This window comes from Knufia obscura (genome assembly GCF_036327395.1).
Source record: "Knufia obscura strain CCFEE 5817 isolate CBS 148926 chromosome Unknown scaffold_4, whole genome shotgun sequence".
NCBI classification, from domain to species: Eukaryota; Fungi; Ascomycota; class Eurotiomycetes; order Chaetothyriales; family Trichomeriaceae; genus Knufia; species Knufia obscura.
In genome coordinates, this window is record NW_027042690.1 from 312,220 (window position 1) to 336,038 (window position 23,819).

Sequence of the window (23,819 nt, forward strand, 5' to 3'; positions counted from 1 at the left end):
GGAATGCAGAACATTTCCTGCTGCTTTCTGCCTGTAGGCGAACATTACATGTTACAACTTTGAGGTGACTGCTGGAATTCGTGACAGCGTATAGTCTAGTCGATTTGCTACTCAGAGATACTAAGAACAGCTTCATCCTTGTTTTATGAAGGCCGTACATGGCTTATTGGACATGGACGGCGCTTTCATCCTGACTTCGGCTAACCTCCTCAATCCGAGGTGCTCATGCCAAGCCTACGCAACAATAATGAATATAGCGATACGAGAGCACGTGACCCGGGACACGCGAGGAAAGTGCGCTCCACATTGATTGAAAGTTGTAACTAAGTTCTAGTTATGAATGGGCAGTTAGCCAAAGAGGACTGTTGAGACGAAGAAGGAGGTATGTGCACATGAAGACGACGGATGATTTCAGGTAGGCAAGACTGTGTTTGCGGCTTGAATCATATTCTTTTGCTTACTATCGCGCCACTCAATCCAGACGCTCACTCATAGCCAATTCACACAATAACTCGAACTACAGTCTCGCCTTCGGCGCGTCCGCGAGATACCCCTGCCCCCTATTCAACATAGTCACCGCCTCCCTAACCATATCCTCCACAATATCCTTCGCAGGCTTAACATCCTTGATGATAGCCGCTACCTGCCCCATCAAGAACGGCGGGTCAACATCAACATCATTCTCCATGTCATGCGCAAGCGGCACGATTCCCTTATCCGTCAGTTCCTTGATTTTCTCCGGCTGATCCTCCCACTTCTGGAGGTACTCGTTCATTCTCACTCTCAGAGGGCGGCCTGATACCACGAGGGTACGAAGTGTATCCGTGAAGGACGCGGAGACAACGGCCTCTTTGTGGAGTTTTGAGGCACCGGACTCCTCGGCGGCGACGAAGCGGGTGCCGACCCAGACGCCTACTGCGCCTTGCATAAGCGAGCTGGCGAGACTGCGTCCGTCGTAGATTCCACCCGCGGCGACGACGAGTGCGGGTTCGCCTGTGAGCGGACTCTTGTATTTCGCTGCAACATCACACACGGATGGTATCAGAATTGAGTTTGCGATGTCGCCTGTGTGACCGCCGCCTTCACCACCCTGCGCGCACACCATATCGACGCCCGCTTTAAGCGCTTTCTCGGCGTGCTTGGGTGCGCCAACCATGTTCATTACGTAGATTCCTGCTTCGTGAAGTCGTTTTATGACGTGGGGTGGTGGGACGCCAACGGCAGAGATGAAGAGCTTGGCACCGGAGTTTATGGTCACTGTTATCAGGTCGTCGAGTTGGCCATGGGTGTAATCGTGGTTTGTTTTGCGGGCGGAGCCGCCGACTTGGGGGAGAGCCAGGTCGACGCCGAAGGGGAGGCTTTTGTCGGTGAGGTTTGCTTTGAGGTCGTCGATAATCTAATGGGAGGGTTAGCTGTGGTACATGCATGTGGCTGGGGTTGAGCGATGGGCGTGGTGGTAACATGCTATGGTAATTGTATCCATACCTCTTGTAGTTGTTGTGGGGAGTAGCCTAGACCTCCTATGCATCCAATACCGCCTGCATTCGAGACTGCTGCTGCTAGTGGTCCGCCTGATGTCCTAGCCATACCAGCGAGCATGATGGGGTATTTGATGCCGAGGAGCTTGCATAGCGGCGTTGTGAGCTGTGGTTGTGACATGTTGGCTGGGTGATAAAGTACTTTGGTGAGCAGTAGCAGTGTCAGCAGGTATAGGTGGTAAAAGAGTATGAGCGACGAGCTGGTACGGTGTAATATGTAAACTGCTCTCGCCCGCGGCGCAGGCACTGCAACAGGGTTTACCAGAAACATGGGGAGTGGGGATTGCCCCGGCCCGCAGAATGCCGAGGTACGTGGTTAAGGCCTCCAGGCACAAAAAATTTGTTCTTTTGATCGGTCAGTAGCCGAAGCACTGCTTGGTCCTGAGGGTCCTGGTACTCGAGATTTGTAGGAGATGCGAACGTTGCAATCGATCGAGCCGGTTCTCAGCGAGCAAGTCAGCTATGCCCGGACCTGTACAGGGACTGACATACTGAGCAAGGCTCGCCGCACGGCATCGTGGTGTGAACATATTGGCTCCACCTAGGCTACAGCCTACAGGTAAGGGTTGTACCCAGTGTCCGGCTGTATGGTTCCGTGGATCTGATAAGTCTCGCGGCAGAGTAGAGGCCAGAGGTGGGAGCTTTCGAGGGCAACGCCATGCCTCTGATATGCTCGAAGCTGCGAGTAAACGGCAGTTGATGTGCGTTTGGTAAGTGGGTTTCTCCCCAGTAATCAGTAGCTGTGGACATGGTCAGCAGTAGTCAACGACATTCTCAAGGTTGAACAGCAGCCAAGATGCGGCGTGGTGGCTAGAGGTAGAAGATCAATTCGTATTGTCTTGCTCTTTCCCCAATGATTGCTGTACACTCAGAGCAGACTTGACAGATGGCGCCTTCCAGATTTCAGAGTCGGACTTGCGGTCTAATGCTTGAGGCCGTTGACGACGGTCCCCACTCTTGGACCGTTTGGTAGAGTCTCAACCATCTTTGGTGGTGGCTCCGGACCATATGTCTTACCACCCTCAGGCGGACGATTCTCCTGGACTAGGATGTCGTCTTCGGGCTCACCCTCGATGTAACTTTCCTCCTCGTCCTCTTCGTCGTCGTATTCATCGTACTCACTTTCGGTCTGATCATCGATCATCTCTTGCGCGGGACCACTTCTCCCCTGCTCTTGCATGTTCTTGATGATATCTCTCATCTTGGTGTCTGCCCGCTCCAACTTATCTATTTCTCTCAAATGCTTGTCCCTCTCCTCAGCCATAGTGATGATATTCTTCCTAACCGCATCATGCTTCTTGGTGAGCTTGGAGTTCTCTTTCTCAAGCATTTTGGTCTTCTTGCTCATCTCCTCCATCTCTTTCCTGAAGGTCAAGAATAGCTCGTTGGAATTGTTGAGGGTATCCTCTACCTGCTGCAGAGTGAGTCTCAGCTTCAGTACATCTAAAAATATGGAGTAGAAGGAGTAGGCTTACCTGTTTGAACTTCTCCACGTAGATATTCAGCTGAGAACGCAGTTCTGCCTCTGTATGAGAAAAGGTACTGACTTGGCTCTGGAGGGTGCGACAGCGAGTGGCTTCTGCATCGGCTCGCTTCCGTTCTACTTCGTGCTTTGCTTGTAAGTGGGCTATCTCGGCGTCTTTGTGGCGAAGGATGGACTTGAAGTGCAGTTCGCGAAGTTCAGCTTGATCGAATAGTACTTTGCAGCGCGTCTTTATGCTGGGCAGTGTCAGTTCTGAGCTTGACACAGATGTGTGTCCTGACTTACACCTCGTCCAACTCCAAATGCAGATTCTCGGCATGGCTGGGTGCCTTGGAGTTCATGACATCCTGCACATCATATAATAGGCCGTCCAGTCGGTCATTGACATCCTCTCTGGCAGTCTTCTCGGATTCTCTCAGCTTGCCATTTTCGTCCTTCAGCTTCTTGTTGTCTTGCTGAAAGGTCCTGCTCAACTTCTCCATCTTGTCCTTCTGGACTGTCGCCTTGTTGTGCTCGGTGGTAATCTTGTCTTTCTCTTTTTGCAGCTGATCTGACTTCTTCTTACTCTTGGCCAACTCTCGTTCGAGCTTCTTCATGGAGGCGAAAAGGTCGTCGTAGCGTCTCTTTATGACATCGGCGCGCTCTTGGTCGCTAGTGATCTTGTTCAATTCATCGTCAACCTGGCGACTTTCCTTTTTCACTTCGCGATCCACTTCTGCCTGCTGCGTCTTTTCGCCTGCTTTCTCCTGTTCTAGTTGTGCAAGCCGGGCCTGAATGAGCTTCGCATTCTCCTCAGCACTTGGTTTATCCTTTTTGCCCTTTATCTTCTTCGCTGTAGCCGCGGGCGGAGGCAGGTCAGTGTTGGGAACAGCATTGTTTGTGGAGGCAGTCGACATGGCTAGCGTGTTCCGCTCTCGGGTGAAGGTGTTTGTCGCCTAGAATGAAATGTGAATTCGAGTGTTGCTTCCAGTAGGCGAATCGCGCATCGTTCAACAGGCGCCAAAACGCTCCCTTCGCACCACGATTTATCTCTAGTTACGGTCCTGAAGCGCGCCTGAGATGTAAGAACCGAAGTTGACGGCTCCGAAGAACAATTTGAGATGTGACTAAATTGCTTCGATTCTCACGGGATTCGGTATTGGAGTGAGAAAGCTTTGATATTGTTGCTTGCAAGCTCGATACGTCGGTATGCCTGCTACTTTGCAACGATACAATCCTCCGAAATGTTGATATAGCCAGATACGCAACGTAAATTGAGTCCAAGAGGGGTGGGTGTTGCCATGATTCGAAGACCAGTTCTAGGCACGTGACTCGATCCGTCTCTGCGCCTTCCTCGCGGATGAATGTGGCCATCATCACCTTTGCGACCACGAACAACGAATCTCAACGCCATACCCGATCACAGGAGCTTTAGGTTTCCTAAGCATTGAAATCCGGCCGTTGCGCATTATACAGAGCGAGGACAGACCATATCTCTTCGAGTCGTCGAATTTCGTGAACATACCCATCAACTCATTACGATTGTTGCCAGGCTCTGAACCTTGACCATATTACAACCTCATTGTTTGGAGTACCGTGAAGCCAGGCAAGCCACTGGGACCGAGGGGAATGCTGCGGCATGTTGGCCGTCATGGGGTGCCCCAGAATGGTACAAAGACATTGTTCAAAAGGGCGCATATACAGCGAACCTATGCTTCGGTGACCAATATCGACAGTTACCCTCAGCCCGGCGAGGAGCTACACGGCTTCACGTTGAAGGAGAAGAAGCATGTTCCCGAGTTACACCTGACAGCGCTGCAGTTGGAGCACAATAAGACCGGTGCTGAATACCTGCACGTAGCCAGGGATGACAAAAACAATGTCTTTGCTATCAATTTCAAGACGAATCCAGTCGATCGCACTGGTCTTCCACATATCCTTGAACATGTCACATTGTGTGGAAGTGAGAAATTCCCTGTGCGAGACCCCTTCTTCAAGATGATGCCGCGCTCTTTAGCCAACTTCATGAATGCTTTCACCTCTTCAGACTACACATCTTATCCGTTCGCGACCACTAATGCTCAAGACTTTCGCAACCTGGCTTCGGTCTATCTCGACGCTACGCTGCATCCACTCCTCAAACGATCCGATTTTCTGCAAGAAGGATGGAGGTTAGGTCCGGAAGACCCTCGAGCGCCCGCCACCGACGCAAATACTATCTTCAAGGGCGTCGTCTACAACGAGATGAAGGGTCAGATGTCAGATGCCAGCTACTTATACTACATCAGATTCCGTGAACACATGTTCCCATCACTTGAAAACTCAGGTGGTGATCCAGAAAAGATGACCGATCTCAGCTATGAGAAGTTGGTCAAGTTCTCGAGGGAGCACTATCACCCTAGCAATGCCAAACTCTTCACATACGGAAATATGCCTCTAGCGGAGCACTTGCAACAAATTGATGAAGCATTATCCAAATTCACTCGGACTGGAAAAGATGCAGATCTCAAAGGACCCATTGACCTGAGCAGCGGTCCTCTCGTGTACGAGGTTGAAGGACCGCTCGATACTATGCAACCGCAAGACAGGCAAACAAAGTCCTCCGTATCGTGGCTTGGCTGTCAAACCTCAGATATTGTCGAGAACTTCTCTCTGAGCATTATGTTGTCGCTGTTGATGAGTGGCTATGGCTCGCCTCTTTATCAGGGGTTGATTGAGGCAGGCCTCGGTACGAATTTCAGTCCCAACTCAGGCTATGATTCCTCTGCAAAGATTGGCATCATCTCCATTGGTCTTGACGGTATGAAGACAGAGGAGGCCACAGAACTCAAGAACACGATTCAGAAAATTTTACGTGAGAAAGGACACGAAGCTTTCCAGCCACACAAGATTGAAGGCTATATGCATCAACTCGAAATTGCCTTGAAGCACAAGACTGCCAATTTCGGTATGGGAATGCTTGACAAAACTGTACCTGGGTGGCTCAATGGCACAAGTCCAATGGACGGACTTGCTTGGAACGATGTCGTTAATGCATTCAAGGATCGATTAGCCAAGGGCAACCTTTTTGAGGACCTCATGCAGAAGTATCTGCTCAATGACCAATCCATGCAATTTACGATGCGACCATCAGAGACATACAACGCCGAATTAGAAACTCAGGAAAAGCAGCGCCGAGCGAAGATCCTGGAGCGAGAAGTACAAGAAGCTGGCGATGCCGAAAAAGCTTTCACCAAGCTAAGCAAGCAAGAACTCGATCTGCTAGAAGAGCAGGAAACCGCACAGGACAACAATCTTGATACATTACCGACCCTTCACATCAGAGATATTCCGAAAGACAGAGAGCGAAAACCTGTCCGCTGGGGTACTGTGGGAAGCTCAAAGGCACTGTGGCGCGAAACTGACACGAATGGCATCACATATTTCCAGGCTAAGCATCTTTTCGAAGGTCTACCTGACGAGCTTCGCCTGCTCCTGCCCCTGTTTACTGAAAGTCTGATGCGTCTGGGAACTAAGACGATGTCGGTAGGCGACCTAGAGGCACAAATCCTGCTCAAGACTGGCGGTATTTCTGTCTCACCATTCACTGCACCATCTCCAGTCGATGACAATGCCTTTGCTGAAGGTCTAATGTTCAACGGATATGCTCTGGACCGAAATGTGCCAGCCATGTTCGATTTATTCCGAGCTGTTTTATTAGATGTTGATTTTTCTGCGCCTCAGGCTGGGGCTGCTATCTTAGAATTGCTCGAGTCAAAAACATCCGGAGCGCTAGACTCAGTATCTGAGAGTGGACATCACTTTGCTGTTGCTGCTGCAGCGGCGGCACTTTCAGTCAGAGGCCAAAAGCAGGAACAGCTATCTGGTCTGTCACAAATTGAAAGTACAGCTCGTATGCTGAAATCAGCTCGCGAGAGTCCAGCCAATCTTCAGGAGGTTCTTGAGAAGCTCAAGCTCATTCAAGCAATGGCTGTCTCGAACTCTCGATCCTTGTCTGTGCGGACCGTCTGCGAGCCTTCAGCGGTATCTACTAATGAGAAGTTGATTCAAGATTTCCTCCAAACCCTCCCTGCCGCAAGTGCGGCTCGCAACACCAATTTCTCCAACGAGCAGACTCCAGGCTCGACTTTCTCGCGAAACACTTTCTTTAACCTTGCATTCCAGGTCTCCTATACTGGTACTTGCCTGCAGACGGCACCCTACGCTTCACCTGACAAAGCACCATTGAAGATTCTGGGTCAGCTCCTCACGCATAACTTCCTACATCCCGAAGTACGAGAGAAGGGCGGTGCATACGGCGCATCCGGCTCCGCAAGCCCAATTAGCAGCCTCTTCACGATGTCTTCCTATCGAGATCCGAACCCACGAAATTCCCTCGCGACCTTCCAAAAAGCGGGTACGTGGGCAAGAGACAGGCCCTGGACAGAACGAGAGCTAGAAGAAAGCAAGCTCAGCGTTTTCCAGGGCATCGATGCGCCAACTAGCGTCAGCAGCGACGGATCGAAAGAGTTCATGTATAACATCACAGAAGAAATGGATCAGCAGATGCGAGAGCGCCTGTTGAGTGTCACCAAAGAGGATGTACAAAGAGTTGCACAGCAATACCTAGTTGAGCCAAAGGCCAAGGATGTCTCCACTGCTATATTGGGCGAGAAGAAACCTTGGCTAGAGGAAGACAAGAGCTGGTCTGTGAAAAGTTTGAACGTTTCTGCATAACGAGTGGTAAGCCAAAGTGAGCGATCTTGGTATATTAATGTATAGCATAATCTCTACTTCAGCGAATGATACCCATGTTTCCTTTCCTGGCATAAGCGAGATCGTCTATTGCCGCCTGTCCACCTACCAAGCGCGACTGAACAGAAAACACGTCTGCAGCTTCGTGTCCACAGCTGCAGATCATAAGTATGATGCCCTCGAGTGTCAAAGCGCAAGAGCAATCGATAACTTGTCAGCCTAGCAAACCTCAACATCGTTGATGGTCTGCTGCGTTGGCGAGCTGTTGGCGAACTTCCAGAACTATCATCTCACGAGATCAAAGAATGGTGGACTAAGGTTCTGCGGACATAGGCAGCTTGAAATGCGTTCATTTCTCCAACACTCTCCATTCATCGCCCTGGAAATATTTGAGCTGCATTGATACTCGAATCCAGCATGCTCGAGGATGATCAGGGTATACCGCACGCTTATGTTCAATGTTCAATAATGGCACAGCGGTTCTCAGCGATGACTTCCTGCCCTGGATAATATAGGATAAGGCAATTCGAGGCAGGTGTGATTTGCTAGCAGCCCTTTCCCTGTGCTCAATTTGCATGATGTATACGTGCCTTGACACCCTTCTCCCTTCAGCTTCATCCTATCCTCAGCATACATATTCTACACATCTATTAGCCTTGCTGACATCTCATACTTCACTATATACTTCGAGGTGCAGCATCCATTTGACAGTACATTGCACGCCACATCCGACTTTCAAACAAGCAACCGCCTTCTGTCAACATGGCCTCGTCTTTCACAGGCAATCTCGATGAACGGGAATTCCTCCAGGTGCTCACCAACAACTTCTGCGACCAACTTCACAACTACAAAAATGGCATCTTCCGTGACATCATCACAATAACAACACCTCCAGAAGATGCGATAGATATTCTCCGGCACTCGGACCACGTCACAAAACAAGAGAAGGAACGATTCAAATTCATGCAGCATGATCTTGGCAAATTTCAACGACTGCTATAGCATAACACCAATATGGAAGACAAAATCAATGCTTACCTCACAGTACTCGGACACTCCAAAGTGTTCTGGGAGGAGTCTGGGACGCAAGACACGGCTACAGTGCAAGAACCTCTTGATGCAACCAATGAAGAGGCCGACGTTGAGCCCAGCGCCACCGAGCCAATCGTCGCCAAAGACCCAATGTGGCGCGATAGAGCCTATGCTAGACGTCTGGACGAATACAGGAGTCTGGATCGTTCGATGGCAAGGATAGCTCGCGACCAGCCTGAATTGCCCGAGCCAAGAACTGGGCCAAATATTATGAAGAGACTGGACACTAGGACTACAGCATCGACTGAATCCAATTTCCCAATTACTCCTCAAGATGACTTCCGAGCACCCCAGGTACCACCAGGTATGGCCCAGGGAAAGGAAGCTCTTGCAGCCACCTGCGACTACTGGGAGCATTTCCCTTCAATGCCCAATTCGCATAAAAGATCTTGTTCTCGAGATAGGGAGGACGATACGCTGGAAGAACATTAGGCCTCGGGTTAAGACGAGCGCATCGGTTCGTGACACATGCGAGTCACGAAGCTGCATGGCCAAGCTAGATGAGGTGCTATAATCTGCACACAGCAACGACACTGACGTGGTCCGGTATGTTGCTTGATCAGTGATATGGCTTTGTTGTTGACCAAGCATCGCAGATGTACGACCTTGCTACGATCACCTTGTGATCATACTGTGATATCTGCAGGCACAGCGGCGATGGAACCTTGGACTTAACACTAGGTTGCGAGAGGCTCAAGATCTTGTCGATGAAGTCAGGGATATCCTGAATGAGGTGACAATGCATCTTCGTTGGTGAGTTGCTTCTTGTTTGTGCAAACACACCGTTGGACTCTGGGAACAAGGACCACAAAAGTCACACGCAGGAGCATTTAAAAGCGCAGTTGGCTGTGCTCTTAGTGATTGGCTTCATCAAATGACGACCGTCATTCCTCATGTCTATAAGTATTGCCTCGTTCTGCTGAGTCTTCTTCCTATTTCTGTACCTTCCTACTACCTCTCAAACAGATCACACATAACTGCAACGGCGATTGCCACTATATCTCAATCTCACTTTCCCTCATCGTTACATATCTATTAACATCCCACAGCTGCCACAATGCCGACCAGAGACAGCAGACGAAACCCAGCTGCAGGGACGTCTTCTAGACGGGCGTCCTCTCGAAGCCCGCCGAGACTTCAGTCGGGGCCCACTGGCGCACGAGTGGCACAAGACGTTGAAGTTGCGCTTGACGTCGCTCTCTATGCTGCACAAATAGCACTCGATACACGAATTCAGCTCCAACGACTAGGTATGTTCCCAGAGCAACCCACGAGCATTGTGCCACCACGGATCCCACGAATCGACACAGCAGTACAACCTGCCACGGTATCGAGGTCTCGGCCACAGCCCATGTCGGCAGAAGAAGAACGCCGACACATTATGCAGCACCCGGATGCTGCACCTCTGCTCATTGAGATCCAGAATCTTGACCATCAATACGTCGGTCGCAGTCGAAGAGGTGGCGAAGTCGCTGCTGTCTCAGCTAGAAGTACAGCCCTGGAATACGAAGTGGCACGTCGCACCCAAATCCTCAGAGATGCGTACCGCAACGCCAGAGGCCGTGCACAGTATGTCTATGTACGCCTTGAGCCACAAGAGCAGCGGGCCGCTGTTGTCCACGCAGACGTCACGTTTACGCATCCTCAGCCCTATGCATCGAACGATCATTCCGACCAAGAAGAAGATCGAAAAGCGACAAGAGATGAGCACCTGGGACCGCCTGCAGTCTTCTCCGACCTTGTGAACGATCCGGAGGTGCAGGCCATGAGAAATCGTCTGCAGCAGCATGCTGTTAGTCAGTGGGCTGCACCGTCTTCTTCTCAATCGAGGTCGTTCAAGGGTAAGGAGAGGGCTACATCAACATCAGAGCATGATGATACGCTGCCACCACTGCAGGACCTCGAGATAGAAGGTTATCGAGCAAGAACAAGCACTCAAGAAACATCTCATGCTGCGCGAGCAGCTAGCGGACTGGACGCCACAGCTACTGATGTCTCGCAACCACCCCGGGATGCCCAGCCTCAGCTCGCAAGCCCTTCAGCACACGTCGAGCCCCTGCCCGAGGTCTCAGAGAACACGTCCGCAGGTGTCGGCGCAGCGTTCTTCGGCCTCACTCTGGATGCACCGGCCACCGATCCTGTTGCGTTGATCAATGTGGCGGTCCGCGCAGTAGAAGAAGCGCCTATTCCATCGGTATCAGCTGTACACGTTAGATCAGAAGGCCCATCTGCAGAACCTGCTGCCGTCTCTCGTGAAAACAAGACACCGCCTGAGCTACAGGACGTCTCTCTCAGTGTCGCTACCGCTCCACAAACTGACTCGCCGCACGTACGCTGGGGAGAGCCAGTTGTGACTTTAGCGGAAGCGAGAGAGAGACGTGGTCGCAGCGCACTCCGCGGGCCTGGGGTCCGAAGATCGAGCTCGCCGTTCCCTGTTGAAGATTCCGCCGCAGCAGACGTTGGTGGCAGCGACGATAGCGATGATTACGCAATTGTCGATGGCCCCGCGGCCGACAAGGACACACTCAGTGGATGAATGAGCGATTGAAACGCCGGGCCGCTCGATACGATGCATATAGCGCCGTAGAAACGGCCTAAGGTTCTTGGTCACGGTATCATGTGGTCGTGGCTAGCTATTGATAGTGCTAGGAGAGATACCAACGCCGCTGCTAGTGCAAGGAGACGGAGCTGGAGGAAGAAGCGATCTGCTTATACGTATCGTAGTATGAGCTAGTAAATAGCTATGGCAGCCACGACCTGGTGCCAGTCGCCGCTGCCTATAATCACAACACCGTGAGCTAAATTTAGGGTTTGAGGAGAAAAGGGGTAGTTGCGTTCTAGGTGTGTGTGCGTGACCGAAGCTGATTTTTCCCAAAGTCTTGTCTTCAACTGCTCCTCTTCAACCCTTCATCCTCACCATCACTCATGATGTACCGCGATTGCGATTGTTTTCAGATCACGGCTCGCGCATCAGCTTCGCTTGATATGGATTCAACATTTGGTTTGTATTGATGCTACAAACCAGCAAGTACCAATAGTTGCTTATTGTTAGACGTATACTTGATTTTGTTGGCGATGCCTTCATCTCCTTGCACCATGGGTTGCTTCTTATACTGATATGACCGACGAGAGGGTGTTCGGGTCTGTTCACCGTCGTCGGGGCCGTAATGTCGCTCAAGTCGTTACCGATGTTCGGACGCAGCACTTACGTGCACAGACTTGCACTTTGTTCACTTCTTCTCACGCTCACAACCAGCCGTCACTTGCGATGGCGTTAGTAATCGGACTGGCTTGCACTTGTTGATGAGAATTATAAGTATAGATGCCAGTCTTGCGGCTTACCATGACTTTCTCAGCTATCTATTGTCCTTACTGTACCGATCGAAGAAGGGTTACACTCTCGATCTACCAAAAGAACACGAATTCCAGACCACCTAATCCTGTTCGTCATCTCCAGAGATAAGCGCCAACCGACAATATGAGGATCCTCGCATCTTACTTCTATAACGAGGAGGGCGAATCGATCTTGCGACAACGTCTCCAGCAAACCTTTGATAACCACCCCATCGACGACCCGACACTCACCCAATTCATAGCAACCGCAGAAAAGCCTGATCAAGTCTTGAAATATGTTCGAGACTACAGTTACCTAACGCCCGATCTCTGCGAGCAAATCATCTACCCAATGTTTCAACTTTTCTTGGCCCTTGAACGAAGCGCACGACGACCGAGTGATATCGAGGGTTCGGCTGTACCTCTGCTATTCGGCGAACTCTTGGACGTACTTCTAGCTCGAGAGAGTGCTGACAAGGAGGCGATGGCAAATATCAATGATGGCGGAGTGAAGGGCAACTCAGGGAGGGTTGAACACAAGGGCACTGTCATCAGCACCAAAGAGACATTTTTTGAACCACTCACCGCAACAAAGGCTAGCGAGTCCATCTAGTCGTTGGATGCTGATGCAATGGCTCAGACCAAAGAAGATGAAGCAGAATGACCACAAGCAAGCTTGCTCAAGACTGGGATGCTGCTACAGATGACTGAACCATGGATGGAGACGGCGATGAAGAGGGTTTCTGCGAGGATGTTTGGCTCACTGATTTGGATGTATCGGAGTCATAAGAAGGAATAGGACAAGAGTGATCTCGTGAACACTATGCGAGACCTGGTTTAATGGTGAAGACTGATCGCCACAAGATGCTTATGGGCTGTGTGTGTTGAGGGGTGGGCCGACGAACATGATAACATTAAGCGTCCATGGGAGCTCCCAGGGATTTGCCGGATCGGGCAGAGGATTCTCAACGAGATCAATTTGACGTCCAATAACATATTGATCATTACTGTGGAGAAGTGTCTCTAGCAGCGTGAGCACAAATTTAGCGCCACAGAATAGCTATGGTATCACGATCCACCAATTTTCATGATTCAACAATGGTTCCGCTTCCGCGGCGCTGTCTCCTGGTTGCCATTACTGTGAATGTACCTACAGATATGTTTGGCTACGCGAAGCAAACAGCATCTGCGTAGCATCTTCCTTGCACGATGTGTACTTCCTCTTGCAACTCTTTCTTCACTGATCTTCATGTATTGACAACACTAGTGGGCGACTGGAGACAATGACGCCGGTAGTTCAAACACTTTCACTCATCGCACATGAGGTGGAAGCTTTTAGTAGCACTTACTCTATGGCGCTAGCAAACAGCTCGACGTTCACTTTTCGAGTGATATAGAGCTGGTATAGTATGAATTATAAATTGCACGCCCGCTCCAGGTTTACCCTCTCTCTTCCCTCTTTCATACGGAGTTCAATCAAGGAGCTCTACCACACGATCGATCGTTTCTCCAGATCAACCCACTTCCAGAACGTCTCAACTAATCGATCGAGTCGATTCAACAACTACTCTGACCATCGACAGAATGGCACCCTCAGAGTATTACCACACCAAGGGCGAAGTGATTCTTCGAGGTCGATTCCTCGATGTGTACCACCACCACAACATCGATAACCCTACTCTTCAACTGCTCATGCACAATGAGAAGAACCCACTCAAGATCGCCAAGCACATCCGAGACGCAGGCTGGCTTGTTGAGCAGGAGTCCTACGACAACGTTTGCGAATTGGTCAGAGCTGTTTCAGTCCTTCGACGAAATGCACGACGAGTAGACGATGTCCTAAGTTCTGGTGTGCCTGCGATGTTCCAGAAAGTGCTTACGGCGCTGCAGAAGAAGGAGATGTACGCGGCGGATGTTTCAGTGGCTGTAAAGGAGAAGGTGAAGCAGAAGTCGGCCAAGGACAAACAGAAGGGCACGGAGTTTGCTGTCAAGAAGGCACTGATCAATGCTGATAACGTCACCACCACTGCCCCTATGGCCAAGGCCAACGAGGTCAAAACCACAATCGCAAAGACCACGACAGAAAACAATGACATGGAGGACAACGATTGGGTTGTGGTCGAGCACGGCGACGATGAGGAGGCAGGCGAGGACGACTTTCTCGTGACCGAGGAGAGACTCGACACGAAGAAAGTCAATGCGAAGCCCTGCGTTCTCAAGGGTAACGAGGGTCCGCTTCGTTGACACTGTTTGACACACAAGGCATAAGGAGGAGCAGCGAGGAGCAGGAACATGGAGGAGTGGTGATGGGTTGTTGTTGGCTGACTGAGATATGTGTGTGCGAACAAGGTGAAGAACAGAACACGATCCAATGTCATGGAAAATAACTCTCGAAGCGTGAGCTATGTATACCATGGCCACGAGGTAGCTAACGTCGCATCGAAAAGCGGTGACAATCAGACTATCTACCAATGCGTCCTCTTTCTGCGTGCTCTTTCCATCTAGATAACTTCGGAACCCTAGCTTGAACCCCGTGACTTCCTGAAGTGTTGTATGATAACACGGCTTGGCTTGCTTCCAGCTTGAGCCGGCAGATCTCAGTTCGTGGCAAATGCCATCCCAAGTTGTTTGATACATATATGGCCACATTTGCTCCTGAGCCCTCCCTTTCACAATCTTGCGTGCTCGCCACCAAAATCTTCTCCTTCAACGCGACTACTGCGTAAGGTTCCCTCCGCCTGCTGCAGCACTCAGGCTCCATGTCCATACCATGAGATTCAGCGCTGTCTGTTTGCATAGAGCAGCGGAGTGCATTGGTGGTGACGGGCTCGGGTAGTCACACAACCACCCTCGTCCCAGAAGAGGTGAAAGAATCCATACAGTCACTCACTGCTAGTGATATGCAGAAGTGCCCCAGATGACACTTATAGTTCCGACCAACCGATAGTATCATAAATACCCATCTTCTGCCAGCTTGCGACTTTTCCATATTTCCAACATTCTGTGTCAGGTCGGAAACCACCCAAAAATCCGATCAACCATGATTCAGCGACCACTATCGATTGATAACCACAGGTGTCAGTTAGCGGCAATCGAAAGACCCTTCTGTACCCTTGAACCATGGCACCAACAACAGAATGGTTCCGCAACACGGGAGACGCGACTATCGCCGCAAAGTTGACAGAGATCTGGAAGCAGCAAAAGCTGGACGACGCCATCCTGGACATTCCCATCAAGTACGATAACTTGCCTACCAGCATCGCCATAGCGATCCAGCTTCGAAACACCAACAAGCTCACCGAAAGTGATGAGAACGATGTCTTTCCCATCATGATGCGGCATCTGCTGAAGTTGCGTGAGGCAGCTGAGGGCTTCGGGGATCTTACAACGCGCCTGCGCTTTCGCCGAATCTTGGTATTGTTTGAGGAGATGGCGAAGGGGATCAAGGAGAGAGAAGTCAAGGCTCTTAGGAACAGAATGCTTAAAGACGACGAGGACCTGACCAAAACCCTAGAAGGTCCTGTGAAGCAAAACTCAGAAGAGAGTGATTGGGAGGACGCCACTTTCGACACCGATGGTCGACCAGGTGATGCGAGCAAGGCTTTGAAAATCACCATAAAAGGAGAAATAGACGACAAGAAGAGCAGCTATACCGACACCAAGGCCAAGAAAAGCGATATCACTGATGATGATTGGGTGATGGTTCAAGACGGCAGGGGAGATGCACGGCCTGCTGTAGCTGATGGAGAAAGAGAAAGCCATGGTCTAGGCAAGGTCTTAAAGACCTTCACAGGCCTTATGAGGGGATAGAAGAGGTGCTTGCTTGTGCACGCGACTTGAGTGTCTTTGTCGAGACCGATAACACGATGGATCGCGCACACATGGGTGGGGATGGTAGGGCAGGAGGAGGGTTGAAGCACTTGAGAGCAACAGACCAGTGTTGAGCGTTTCGCCAGCCAATTATATTGATAGCAGAGAATTTGGGAGATAAAAAAAAGCAGAAGGCGAAATGGTGAAGGCTCAAGAAAAAGCGGCGACAAGGAGGATCGTTCCCGCCAAGAAAGTTTGCCTTGTTTGCATTCTAGACAGCTTCCAGGGGCTGACAACATCCAAGATCGCTAGCATCTTGCCTGCTTTATCATTCTATGAAACTAATGGTAACCACTCGTCGCGTATCATTGAATCTATACTCCGTCGTAAAGGAAGCCCACAAGCACCAAACCATCTGCCTCTTGCCCTCCAGTTGTGCTTAGCAGGGGTTCGAGGCTTGTATAAGTTTGCAGGCTTCTCGAGCTGGGTGTATATTCATCCAGCGATGAGCACTCTTCGTTATGGACGATGATGCAGCAATGCCCGACGCATCATTTCGTGGATGTAGGACAGAAGACTTGCTAACGTGAAGTGGTTGCCATATTCGGCAATCCAAGACAACAAGACCAGGTTTGCTCGTTAGCTGTACCATTTTTAAAACGGGTCTTCTGGAGTAGTCCTCCTTCGAATCATCTATGCTAGATCTCTCCAGCTGCCTGTCTTGGTACCGGTATCGCAGTGGCGTGCATCAGTATGATAGATGCTTGGCTCGATCAACAGTTCCTCGCGCGCTCGAACAAGTGAAAGAAGCCATGCAGTCACTTATTGATAAGTGACATATAGTGTATAGAAGTGCGATGGTGACACTTGTGGAGTTGACAAGTCACTCGTATCATATAAACACCTTCTTCTCCCATGCGACTTTCTCGCTCTCCACCAAACTTGATTCTCTCCTGGTAGGTTCAAGACAGATCTCGACCACACATCCACCACGACGGTCCATCCAGAACTGTCATTTCAGTATCTGACAACCATAACTGTCCCTATATCAAGACCATGGCGTTGGTCATGACACCACCACCTACAGAGTGGTACACCGAAACAGGCGGTCACCTTCTTGTCGAGGGCTTCTGTCGCATTTATCAGAAGCGTAACATCGAGACACCACTGTCCGATCGAGCCACCAAGGACGAGCGCAACCCCTTCCTTATCCTCAAGGAGCTGAAGGCCTCCGGCAAGCTCATCGACACCGAAGTCAAGGACATCTTCGCATCCCTGGTGCGAGATCTTATCAAATTCCGAGAGACAGCTGAATCAGCCAGCGATAAGCGACTTCCTTCCATATTGACACGATTCGCGCAGGTGGTTCAGGGAGTTAAAGCTCGAGAACTGAAAGAGAAGAGCGATGAGAGAACCGTTGAGATCTTGGTGCAGCAGAAAAACAAGGCAGCTACGCTTGAGATGGCTCTGATGGAGGTCAAAGACAGAGAAGATATGGCCAAGACCTTTGAGGCTCCGGTGAAGCAGAACTCAGAAGATGATGAGTGGGAAGTGGCATCTTTCGAGACTGCAGTCGAACTTGGTAGTTCGAGCACACCTGTGAAATTTGCGACTCGGGCACGGGTCGATCAGCAGGAGAAGAACGATGCAACAGTGGGGGAGGATAAAGGTGATGCCGACGACGAATGGGTGATGGTGCAGGACGGCAAGGGTGAGGCACGACCGGTCGTCGATGCGGGATCCAAACGAAGTTTCGGCAAGGTTCTCAAGTCTTTCACAGGGCTGATGCGTGACTGAGATCTGTGTCAATGAGCAGGCATGAACGGTGACAGCGCCGCGATAAAACGAAGGACGGATATGCATTGTCAGGTGATAGGACACTTTGTGAACAAAGATTAGCTGGACCTGGGTCAGACCCGCTTAATATCACACAAGAACGTGAATGCACAAACCATACTTTATGATGAACCTGCTTCAAATCGAAGGCAAGAACCAAAATGGTGAAGGTTGAGCACTAACCGCCAATGACGCTTGCGTGTTTGCTTTGTTTGCACGTCTAACAGCTTCGGGCTCCGACAACTTGAACGATCAAGACCATCCGCCATTCATCGACTCTCTCGCAAGCATTAAACAATCTACCGAGAATGACGGCAGCGTGCAGCTCACGCGTCGAGAGCTTCACGACTTTCGACGTGAAAGACCGTCAGACTTGTGTTCTCAGATACATTTCCTTCTTCCACGATGGGACCTGAATGCGGACTTCTTTCTGTTACGCGTACATATTGCCAGCGTTCTTTTGACTGCCTTGCGCCGCGATGCTTATTGTTTAGTTATGACCCTACCTAAAGCTGATGGTCAACACGATGTCGCAACGGTCCGGCCGAAGGGCAGATTCTCGCGGATCGAGCGAGGTGCCACTGACCCGGAAAGACATCAACGTGCACAGTACGAGCACCTTTTCCACTACAAGCCACTCGATCGGTCCAAGGGTGCTGTACGTTTGATCAAAGTCTATCCGCTGGGAGACGATGGTCGTGTCCGCTGCAGGATCGAGCGACATCATATTTCTACCATACCATATATTGCTTTGTCCTATGTCTGGGGTTCGGACGATGCGCGCCATAACATTCTCCTTAATGGCCAGATATTCCGGCTCCGACCAAACCTGTATGCATTTCTGCGGTATGTTGCGAAGACCAAGCATTTCTCAGACACACTCTTCTGGATCGATGCTATCAGCATTAATCAGTCCGATGTCAGTGAGAAGAATGGTCACGTACGGCATATGGGCGCAATCTACAGCAAGCAGAGTCATAGCTTGGCTAGGGCATACATTTGGGCCTACAGCAATACGTGCCAAGCCACCTAACCACTGGATTTGCTGTGCCATATTCGAAGCTAAAGACAGGCCTGGCCGTCATATCTGCAACTGGAAGGTGCCCGCAAGATCTTCCTGGGAAGTCGTCATGCACCCGTACTGGTCTCGGCTATGGATTGCTCAGGAGCTAGAACTAGCTAGCCGAGTCGATGTGCTTTGGAATGGCAGGTTCTACAATTGGTTCCGGCTTAAAAAGCATTTGGCTGCTAGTGTCGTCCGCCAGCGGCAATTACCTGCAGATACGCCAGACACTCCCTTCTCCATCAACATCGAGTTCATCCGGAACCTGCCAATCGCGAGGTACTTCCAACGTGCCGAAGCAGCACCACTTAGCAACCTGGTCCCGCGATTTGCCCTCCATGCCTGTCAGATCGGCCACGACCACGTGTATGCATTACTGTCCTTGGCATCGGATGGCCAAATATTCGAGCCAGACTACAACGACAGTGCCATTTCGCTTCTGCTTCGACTCGTGTCTTTCTGCTATGCGCATCCAACAGCAACTTTCATGGGTAAGATCGGATCAGCACTTGGGTTAGATCCTGTCAATAAAGGTATCACTGTCGATCTCGTGGGGCGACTACAGTCTGCGGAACACTCGTCGGATGCCAAAGGTAGCCGTTATCGCCTCATCGATCACCATTTGGAACGCAACCCGGAGGTTGATACAGATGTTGTGGTCTGCTTGCCAGATACAAATCTGCATCTTGTGTTTCGTAAGTCAGCTGCAGACGAGGCCACGTCTGATGGAGCGTCATATGTTTTCTTGTCACGCGTCGAGGTGATCCACAGCCGCATCGAGCAAGCGAAGAACAAGTTCGGAAGGCGAAGCAGGCAAGGCAGAAACGCCTCGTCCGAACGGCATTCAGAGGTAAAGCACTTGAGTCAAATCATCCTCCGGTGTGACAAGCCCGGGAAGACATATCGTTTATACGGATCTTGGCAGGCTGTGCTGGCAATATTCGGGCTGTCTGAAACAGATTTTGCACGTGGACGACTCGAAAGTCGCATACGTAACTGGATTCCGAGCCTCGATATCGTGCAGGCGGAGCAGCAGAATACAGATTTGCATGTGAGCCATTCAGCTGTCGTGGTATACCTTGTGAAAAGAACAGATATTGTGCTCAATCATGCGTCACGTGCGCGACACGCAGTCTATGGTTCTCAATATTGCGCAGAGTCTGGTAGAGAATCGGGCGAAAAAGCGACTCATTATTGACTCTCCCATTTTCAACTACAAAACCTTTCGTTCTGTCTGCAGGAAACACCCATTGGCGGATTGCAACTTTGAAATCAGTAGGTGAAGCATTGTGCAGGGATCCATTGCTTGTCAAAACAACTGCATTCCAATATGGACAACGTTACCAAGTCATGTCAGTCATACTTTGCTGCACAATGGGCAGCGACTGGCAAAGAAATGCCATGCCATATCCACGCTTTGACAGCGGATGCGACTGATATCGACTCATGGTTCTGCGGTCTACACAATTCGAAGTATACAAATGTCGGAGAAAAGCGGCGGCTCAGATATGCTATGTACATAGCTCGAAAAATGAAACAGTACCATCAGAAGCATGGCAGGTATCAAGAGGCGGATGTGGCAGCCGTAAAATCAAGGTTGTATTATGTTGCGGACAGCATGTCAGCCAGGTATTCGAATGCCAATGTCGGATCAGCAGGGCCCGAGGTCTCGCCCCAACCCCCTCCAAATGGACCAGCCACGGCCGTCGCTCCGCCAGACCATACTCTCGGCATATCAAGCACACAATCAGGTAAGTCCTACGCCTAGATAACCCACAAGCTATACTAAATATGACTTGCAGTGCGCCCAGAGCAGCAACGCCAACTTCCTTCACCAGTTGGCATACGATCTCAAACTCCGTTTGAAGATCCCTCAGTTCAGGATCAGACAGCTATAGCTTTGTCAGAATCCAGAAACGATACCCCCTCGACAGTGGGCCCCTTTCCTACGGCCGGAGGCGTCGCCGAGCCTACCACAAGCGTTCGTCCCTCTCCATCGCTACCGATTTAACGACACGAAACAGGATGGGATGCTGTCACAGAAGAGGAAGAAGAAGAGGAAGAAGAAGAGGAAGAAGAAGAGGAAGAAGAAGAGGAAGAAGAAGAGGAAGAAGAAGAGGAAGAAGAAGAGGAAGAAGAAGAGGAAGAAGAAGAGGAAGAAGAAGAGGAAGAAGAAGAGGAAGACGACGTTGTCTCACTTGCCGCCACCGATGAGTACGTTGAGGAGTTCGAGCATCTCGAGGCTTCAAGCGGCGAGGAGGACTACGATCGCGTTCGTCCCAAAGCCAAGAAAAGCAAGCTAGATGCATTTAAGAACTTGTTCTTTTACGGTCCAGAATGAGTGCAGGCTCGGAACATTTCTATGGATACGATCACCGAGACCCAGGATCTCACCCTGAATATGGTCGGAGTTTTCAAGCAGATCAAGCAGGGGTGCGAGCAACATCATGATCACCACAACAAGATGTACACACGGTACCAGCGAAGAGCAGCTCAGTACTATGGCCGAAGTCATACAGTAGCCGTGTCCAGTGCAGGAGGATAGAGAGTGAGCACAAGGCGAAGGCCGAGCTCCAGGTCAAGATGATTACTGCATTGGGGGATTGTGAGAAACAACTGATGCCAAGAGTCTACGAGCAGCTGTGAGATGGACGCCAATAGAGGGACAACAGAATTCCCTTCTTCACACGTCCAACATCGAGTTGCGCATACGATGTATTTCTGGATGCGAACAATTTGTCAAGCAGAGTGCCAATCAACCACTCTGATATCTGCCAATCTTCTCGTGGGTCCTTTCAGATCGTTCTCAATGAGATCTTCAGTTCGTCATCTGCGTCTCTATATGCCCTCAACAGTCTCTCACTCAACCTAAGGATTGTACAATGATGACCGATTCTTCGAAATGCGTCACTCATCGCATGCGCTTCACCAATGCACTTCTCCGACCATGTTTTGAGGTCATCGGTGGTATCGTTGAAGGATTGATCAACCCAATCGCCACTCTTCGTACGCTGCTCCTTCAACATCGGCGAAAGGTATTCCTTCGTCTTCGAGATCATCTCTTCGAGTGTCTGGCAGACTGTCTTTGGAAAGTAGTCGGCGATGGTCATGACTTGGTTCCAGCAATTGTCTCGTTCAGGTGAATATGGTGCTGATGCGGGTCAGTAGGGGAATCAATGGCCAGCCAGAAGACACTCACGCTCGAGCAGTTGGAGATACAAGCCTAGTCGAAAGCGCTTCAACGTCACTTCGTTGGCAACAGTCATCTCCTCTGGATGCATATTGGGCACATCAATATGCATCAAGAACTGAAAGGCCACAGCTTCTGGGAATCGTCAGTTATGCGCAGCTCAAATACGAGCGAAGCAGTTTACCTTTGGCCGCAGCGAATGGGTTCTCGGCCGACATGATTTGAGTCCCGGGTTGAGCAACAGAGTTGCGCTAGCGATCGATATATCTATACTGCTCTTCTGTATTTGGTGTTTCCATGAACAAATATTGCTTCTCGCGCAAGCGCTCAAGACGTGCGGTCAGCAAGCATCGACGTGTGGGTCACCGCCACAAAACAGCTTGGAGCTGTGTGCAGCAGAGAGTGTGAGTAGGAATAGGCTGATATTCGCAGGTTCTCGATCGTCCTTGTCATGTTGCTACGACATTCGAGCAAACACAATCGTTGCACTTTGGAAACTTCCAGTCTTCACTGCAATGGTCATTGTGTCTGCCTGGAGCTGGTCTACAAATATCACCTTTTGATCAGATGGACTTTACTTTTTTCATTATCTGGTTCAGCAATCTAACACTGCTGCAGTAGTGACAAGCGGTTCTCCAAGACTGTATATATCTACGATATCCATTGGCACTTTTCTTTCTTCCATACCGCTCACCAACCTCGATCTGCATCTACTTTCAACGTATCGCCAGATCAGCCGCAGAAATATTGTCGATATGCCATCCACAAACAGAGAATTCTCACCACGGTCGAGATCATACATGCTCAAAAACGATCCTTCCGCCAATACCATGAAATGGAACCAGAAATTCCTTTCCACATTTGCAGGTCTCGCGGCCGAAGCAGGCATCCAAGACAATTCCTTCATGTCTGCCATCTTGGCTGCTAAAACGCTCAAAGAGCTTCACAGTAAGCTGACAGGCAAGCATTTCATCACCGAGCAAGAACATTCGGATCATCACCCACTTTTCGTATCACTCAGAGATCAAGGCACAATCCGCGAAAACCTTGCCAATGCCTGGTATACAGACATGTGCATGAAATCGGCAGCTCTTGTCAAGGATCTAAAGAAGAGAGAGGGTGTCGTTGGCCAGCTCCATACGAAAATCACTACCCAAGACAACGGTGTCAAAAACACCTACGACTACTACCATATAGACTATGACACGCAGGTGGATTATGTTCTGACTGCGCGAATGAGAGGCCAAGGGAACACGAACGTCAAGAGGAAGTTCTACAAGGGTAGAGCCAGTGGCAGTGTGATCCAGATGGCGAAGCCTGTAGCCGATTTGATACCAGAAACGAAGCAACCGACCGCTCCAGTCGCAGCAACGAAATCAGCGATCGCGCTAACACCAAAAGCTAGTAACACGCCAGCCGGTCGGAAACAGAATGGACCAGTCGAGGAGGATTGGGACATGGTGGAGGATGGAGACGAGGAAGAAGGAGAATACGTCCGTGTAGCGAAAGACCAGGTCAAGACTTGAGAACAGTACAAATCAGGCACAACATACTTGTTTGCAGTCGTCAATCGCATGTCTAGAGGTCACCAGCATATACGATATGGCGTGCCCCGGAGTGCCAGGTTCTGATTCAGATGAAGTCACAGAAGTGATAGTAGCGGTCGATGAGATAGAAAGGAACGCGGCACGTATATGCCCGTTGCTCCATTCAATAGCCGGGCACAGTCAAGATGTCGGCCGCACACTGCTACTAGCAGGA

The 23,819-nt window shown here is 50.3% G+C and overlaps 12 protein-coding genes across 12 annotated transcripts; 9 read left to right on the top strand and 3 right to left on the bottom strand.

Moving 5' to 3' along the window:
- Positions 1 to 517: 517 nt before the first annotated feature.
- PMZ80_004033 (uncharacterized protein) lies at positions 518 to 1,659 on the bottom strand (the record flags this gene model as incomplete). Its single annotated transcript, XM_064872460.1, has 2 exons — positions 518 to 1,396; positions 1,486 to 1,659. 2 exons carry the CDS (start codon positions 1,657 to 1,659, stop codon positions 518 to 520), a joined length of 1,053 nt encoding a protein of 350 aa, XP_064731118.1.
- Positions 1,660 to 2,460: 801 nt separating this feature from the next.
- On the bottom strand, positions 2,461 to 3,917 carry PMZ80_004034 (uncharacterized protein; the record flags this gene model as incomplete). Its single annotated transcript, XM_064872461.1, has 3 exons — positions 2,461 to 2,952; positions 3,014 to 3,257; positions 3,307 to 3,917. The coding sequence occupies 3 exons, from the start codon at positions 3,915 to 3,917 to the stop codon at positions 2,461 to 2,463; spliced, it is 1,347 nt and encodes a 448-aa protein (XP_064731119.1).
- Positions 3,918 to 4,629: 712 nt separating this feature from the next.
- Positions 4,630 to 7,716, top strand: CYM1 (Mitochondrial presequence protease; the record flags this gene model as incomplete). Its single annotated transcript, XM_064872462.1, has 1 exon — positions 4,630 to 7,716. One exon carries the CDS (start codon positions 4,630 to 4,632, stop codon positions 7,714 to 7,716), a length of 3,087 nt encoding a protein of 1,028 aa, XP_064731120.1.
- A 1,032-nt stretch (positions 7,717 to 8,748) lies between these two features.
- PMZ80_004036 (uncharacterized protein) lies at positions 8,749 to 11,362 on the top strand (the record flags this gene model as incomplete). Its single annotated transcript, XM_064872463.1, has 2 exons — positions 8,749 to 9,130; positions 9,876 to 11,362. 2 exons carry the CDS (start codon positions 8,749 to 8,751, stop codon positions 11,360 to 11,362), a joined length of 1,869 nt encoding a protein of 622 aa, XP_064731121.1.
- A 942-nt stretch (positions 11,363 to 12,304) lies between these two features.
- Positions 12,305 to 12,772, top strand: PMZ80_004037 (uncharacterized protein; the record flags this gene model as incomplete). Its single annotated transcript, XM_064872464.1, has 1 exon — positions 12,305 to 12,772. One exon carries the CDS (start codon positions 12,305 to 12,307, stop codon positions 12,770 to 12,772), a length of 468 nt encoding a protein of 155 aa, XP_064731122.1.
- Positions 12,773 to 13,743: 971 nt separating this feature from the next.
- On the top strand, positions 13,744 to 14,403 carry PMZ80_004038 (uncharacterized protein; the record flags this gene model as incomplete). Its single annotated transcript, XM_064872465.1, has 1 exon — positions 13,744 to 14,403. One exon carries the CDS (start codon positions 13,744 to 13,746, stop codon positions 14,401 to 14,403), a length of 660 nt encoding a protein of 219 aa, XP_064731123.1.
- An 876-nt stretch (positions 14,404 to 15,279) lies between these two features.
- PMZ80_004039 (uncharacterized protein) lies at positions 15,280 to 15,969 on the top strand (the record flags this gene model as incomplete). The annotated part of the gene is made up of 1 exon (XM_064872466.1): positions 15,280 to 15,969. The coding sequence occupies one exon, from the start codon at positions 15,280 to 15,282 to the stop codon at positions 15,967 to 15,969; it is 690 nt and encodes a 229-aa protein (XP_064731124.1).
- A 1,056-nt stretch (positions 15,970 to 17,025) lies between these two features.
- On the top strand, positions 17,026 to 17,766 carry PMZ80_004040 (uncharacterized protein; the record flags this gene model as incomplete). The annotated part of the gene is made up of 1 exon (XM_064872467.1): positions 17,026 to 17,766. One exon carries the CDS (start codon positions 17,026 to 17,028, stop codon positions 17,764 to 17,766), a length of 741 nt encoding a protein of 246 aa, XP_064731125.1.
- A 535-nt stretch (positions 17,767 to 18,301) lies between these two features.
- PMZ80_004041 (uncharacterized protein) lies at positions 18,302 to 18,838 on the top strand (the record flags this gene model as incomplete). The annotated part of the gene is made up of 1 exon (XM_064872468.1): positions 18,302 to 18,838. The coding sequence occupies one exon, from the start codon at positions 18,302 to 18,304 to the stop codon at positions 18,836 to 18,838; it is 537 nt and encodes a 178-aa protein (XP_064731126.1).
- A 97-nt stretch (positions 18,839 to 18,935) lies between these two features.
- On the top strand, positions 18,936 to 21,209 carry PMZ80_004042 (uncharacterized protein; the record flags this gene model as incomplete). The annotated part of the gene is made up of 3 exons (XM_064872469.1): positions 18,936 to 19,563; positions 20,293 to 20,619; positions 20,893 to 21,209. 3 exons carry the CDS (start codon positions 18,936 to 18,938, stop codon positions 21,207 to 21,209), a joined length of 1,272 nt encoding a protein of 423 aa, XP_064731127.1.
- A 454-nt stretch (positions 21,210 to 21,663) lies between these two features.
- On the bottom strand, positions 21,664 to 22,276 carry PMZ80_004043 (uncharacterized protein; the record flags this gene model as incomplete). The annotated part of the gene is made up of 3 exons (XM_064872470.1): positions 21,664 to 22,019; positions 22,068 to 22,193; positions 22,243 to 22,276. 3 exons carry the CDS (start codon positions 22,274 to 22,276, stop codon positions 21,664 to 21,666), a joined length of 516 nt encoding a protein of 171 aa, XP_064731128.1.
- Positions 22,277 to 22,858: 582 nt separating this feature from the next.
- PMZ80_004044 (uncharacterized protein) lies at positions 22,859 to 23,584 on the top strand (the record flags this gene model as incomplete). Its single annotated transcript, XM_064872471.1, has 1 exon — positions 22,859 to 23,584. The coding sequence occupies one exon, from the start codon at positions 22,859 to 22,861 to the stop codon at positions 23,582 to 23,584; it is 726 nt and encodes a 241-aa protein (XP_064731129.1).
- Between the last annotated feature and the right edge of the window lie 235 nt (positions 23,585 to 23,819).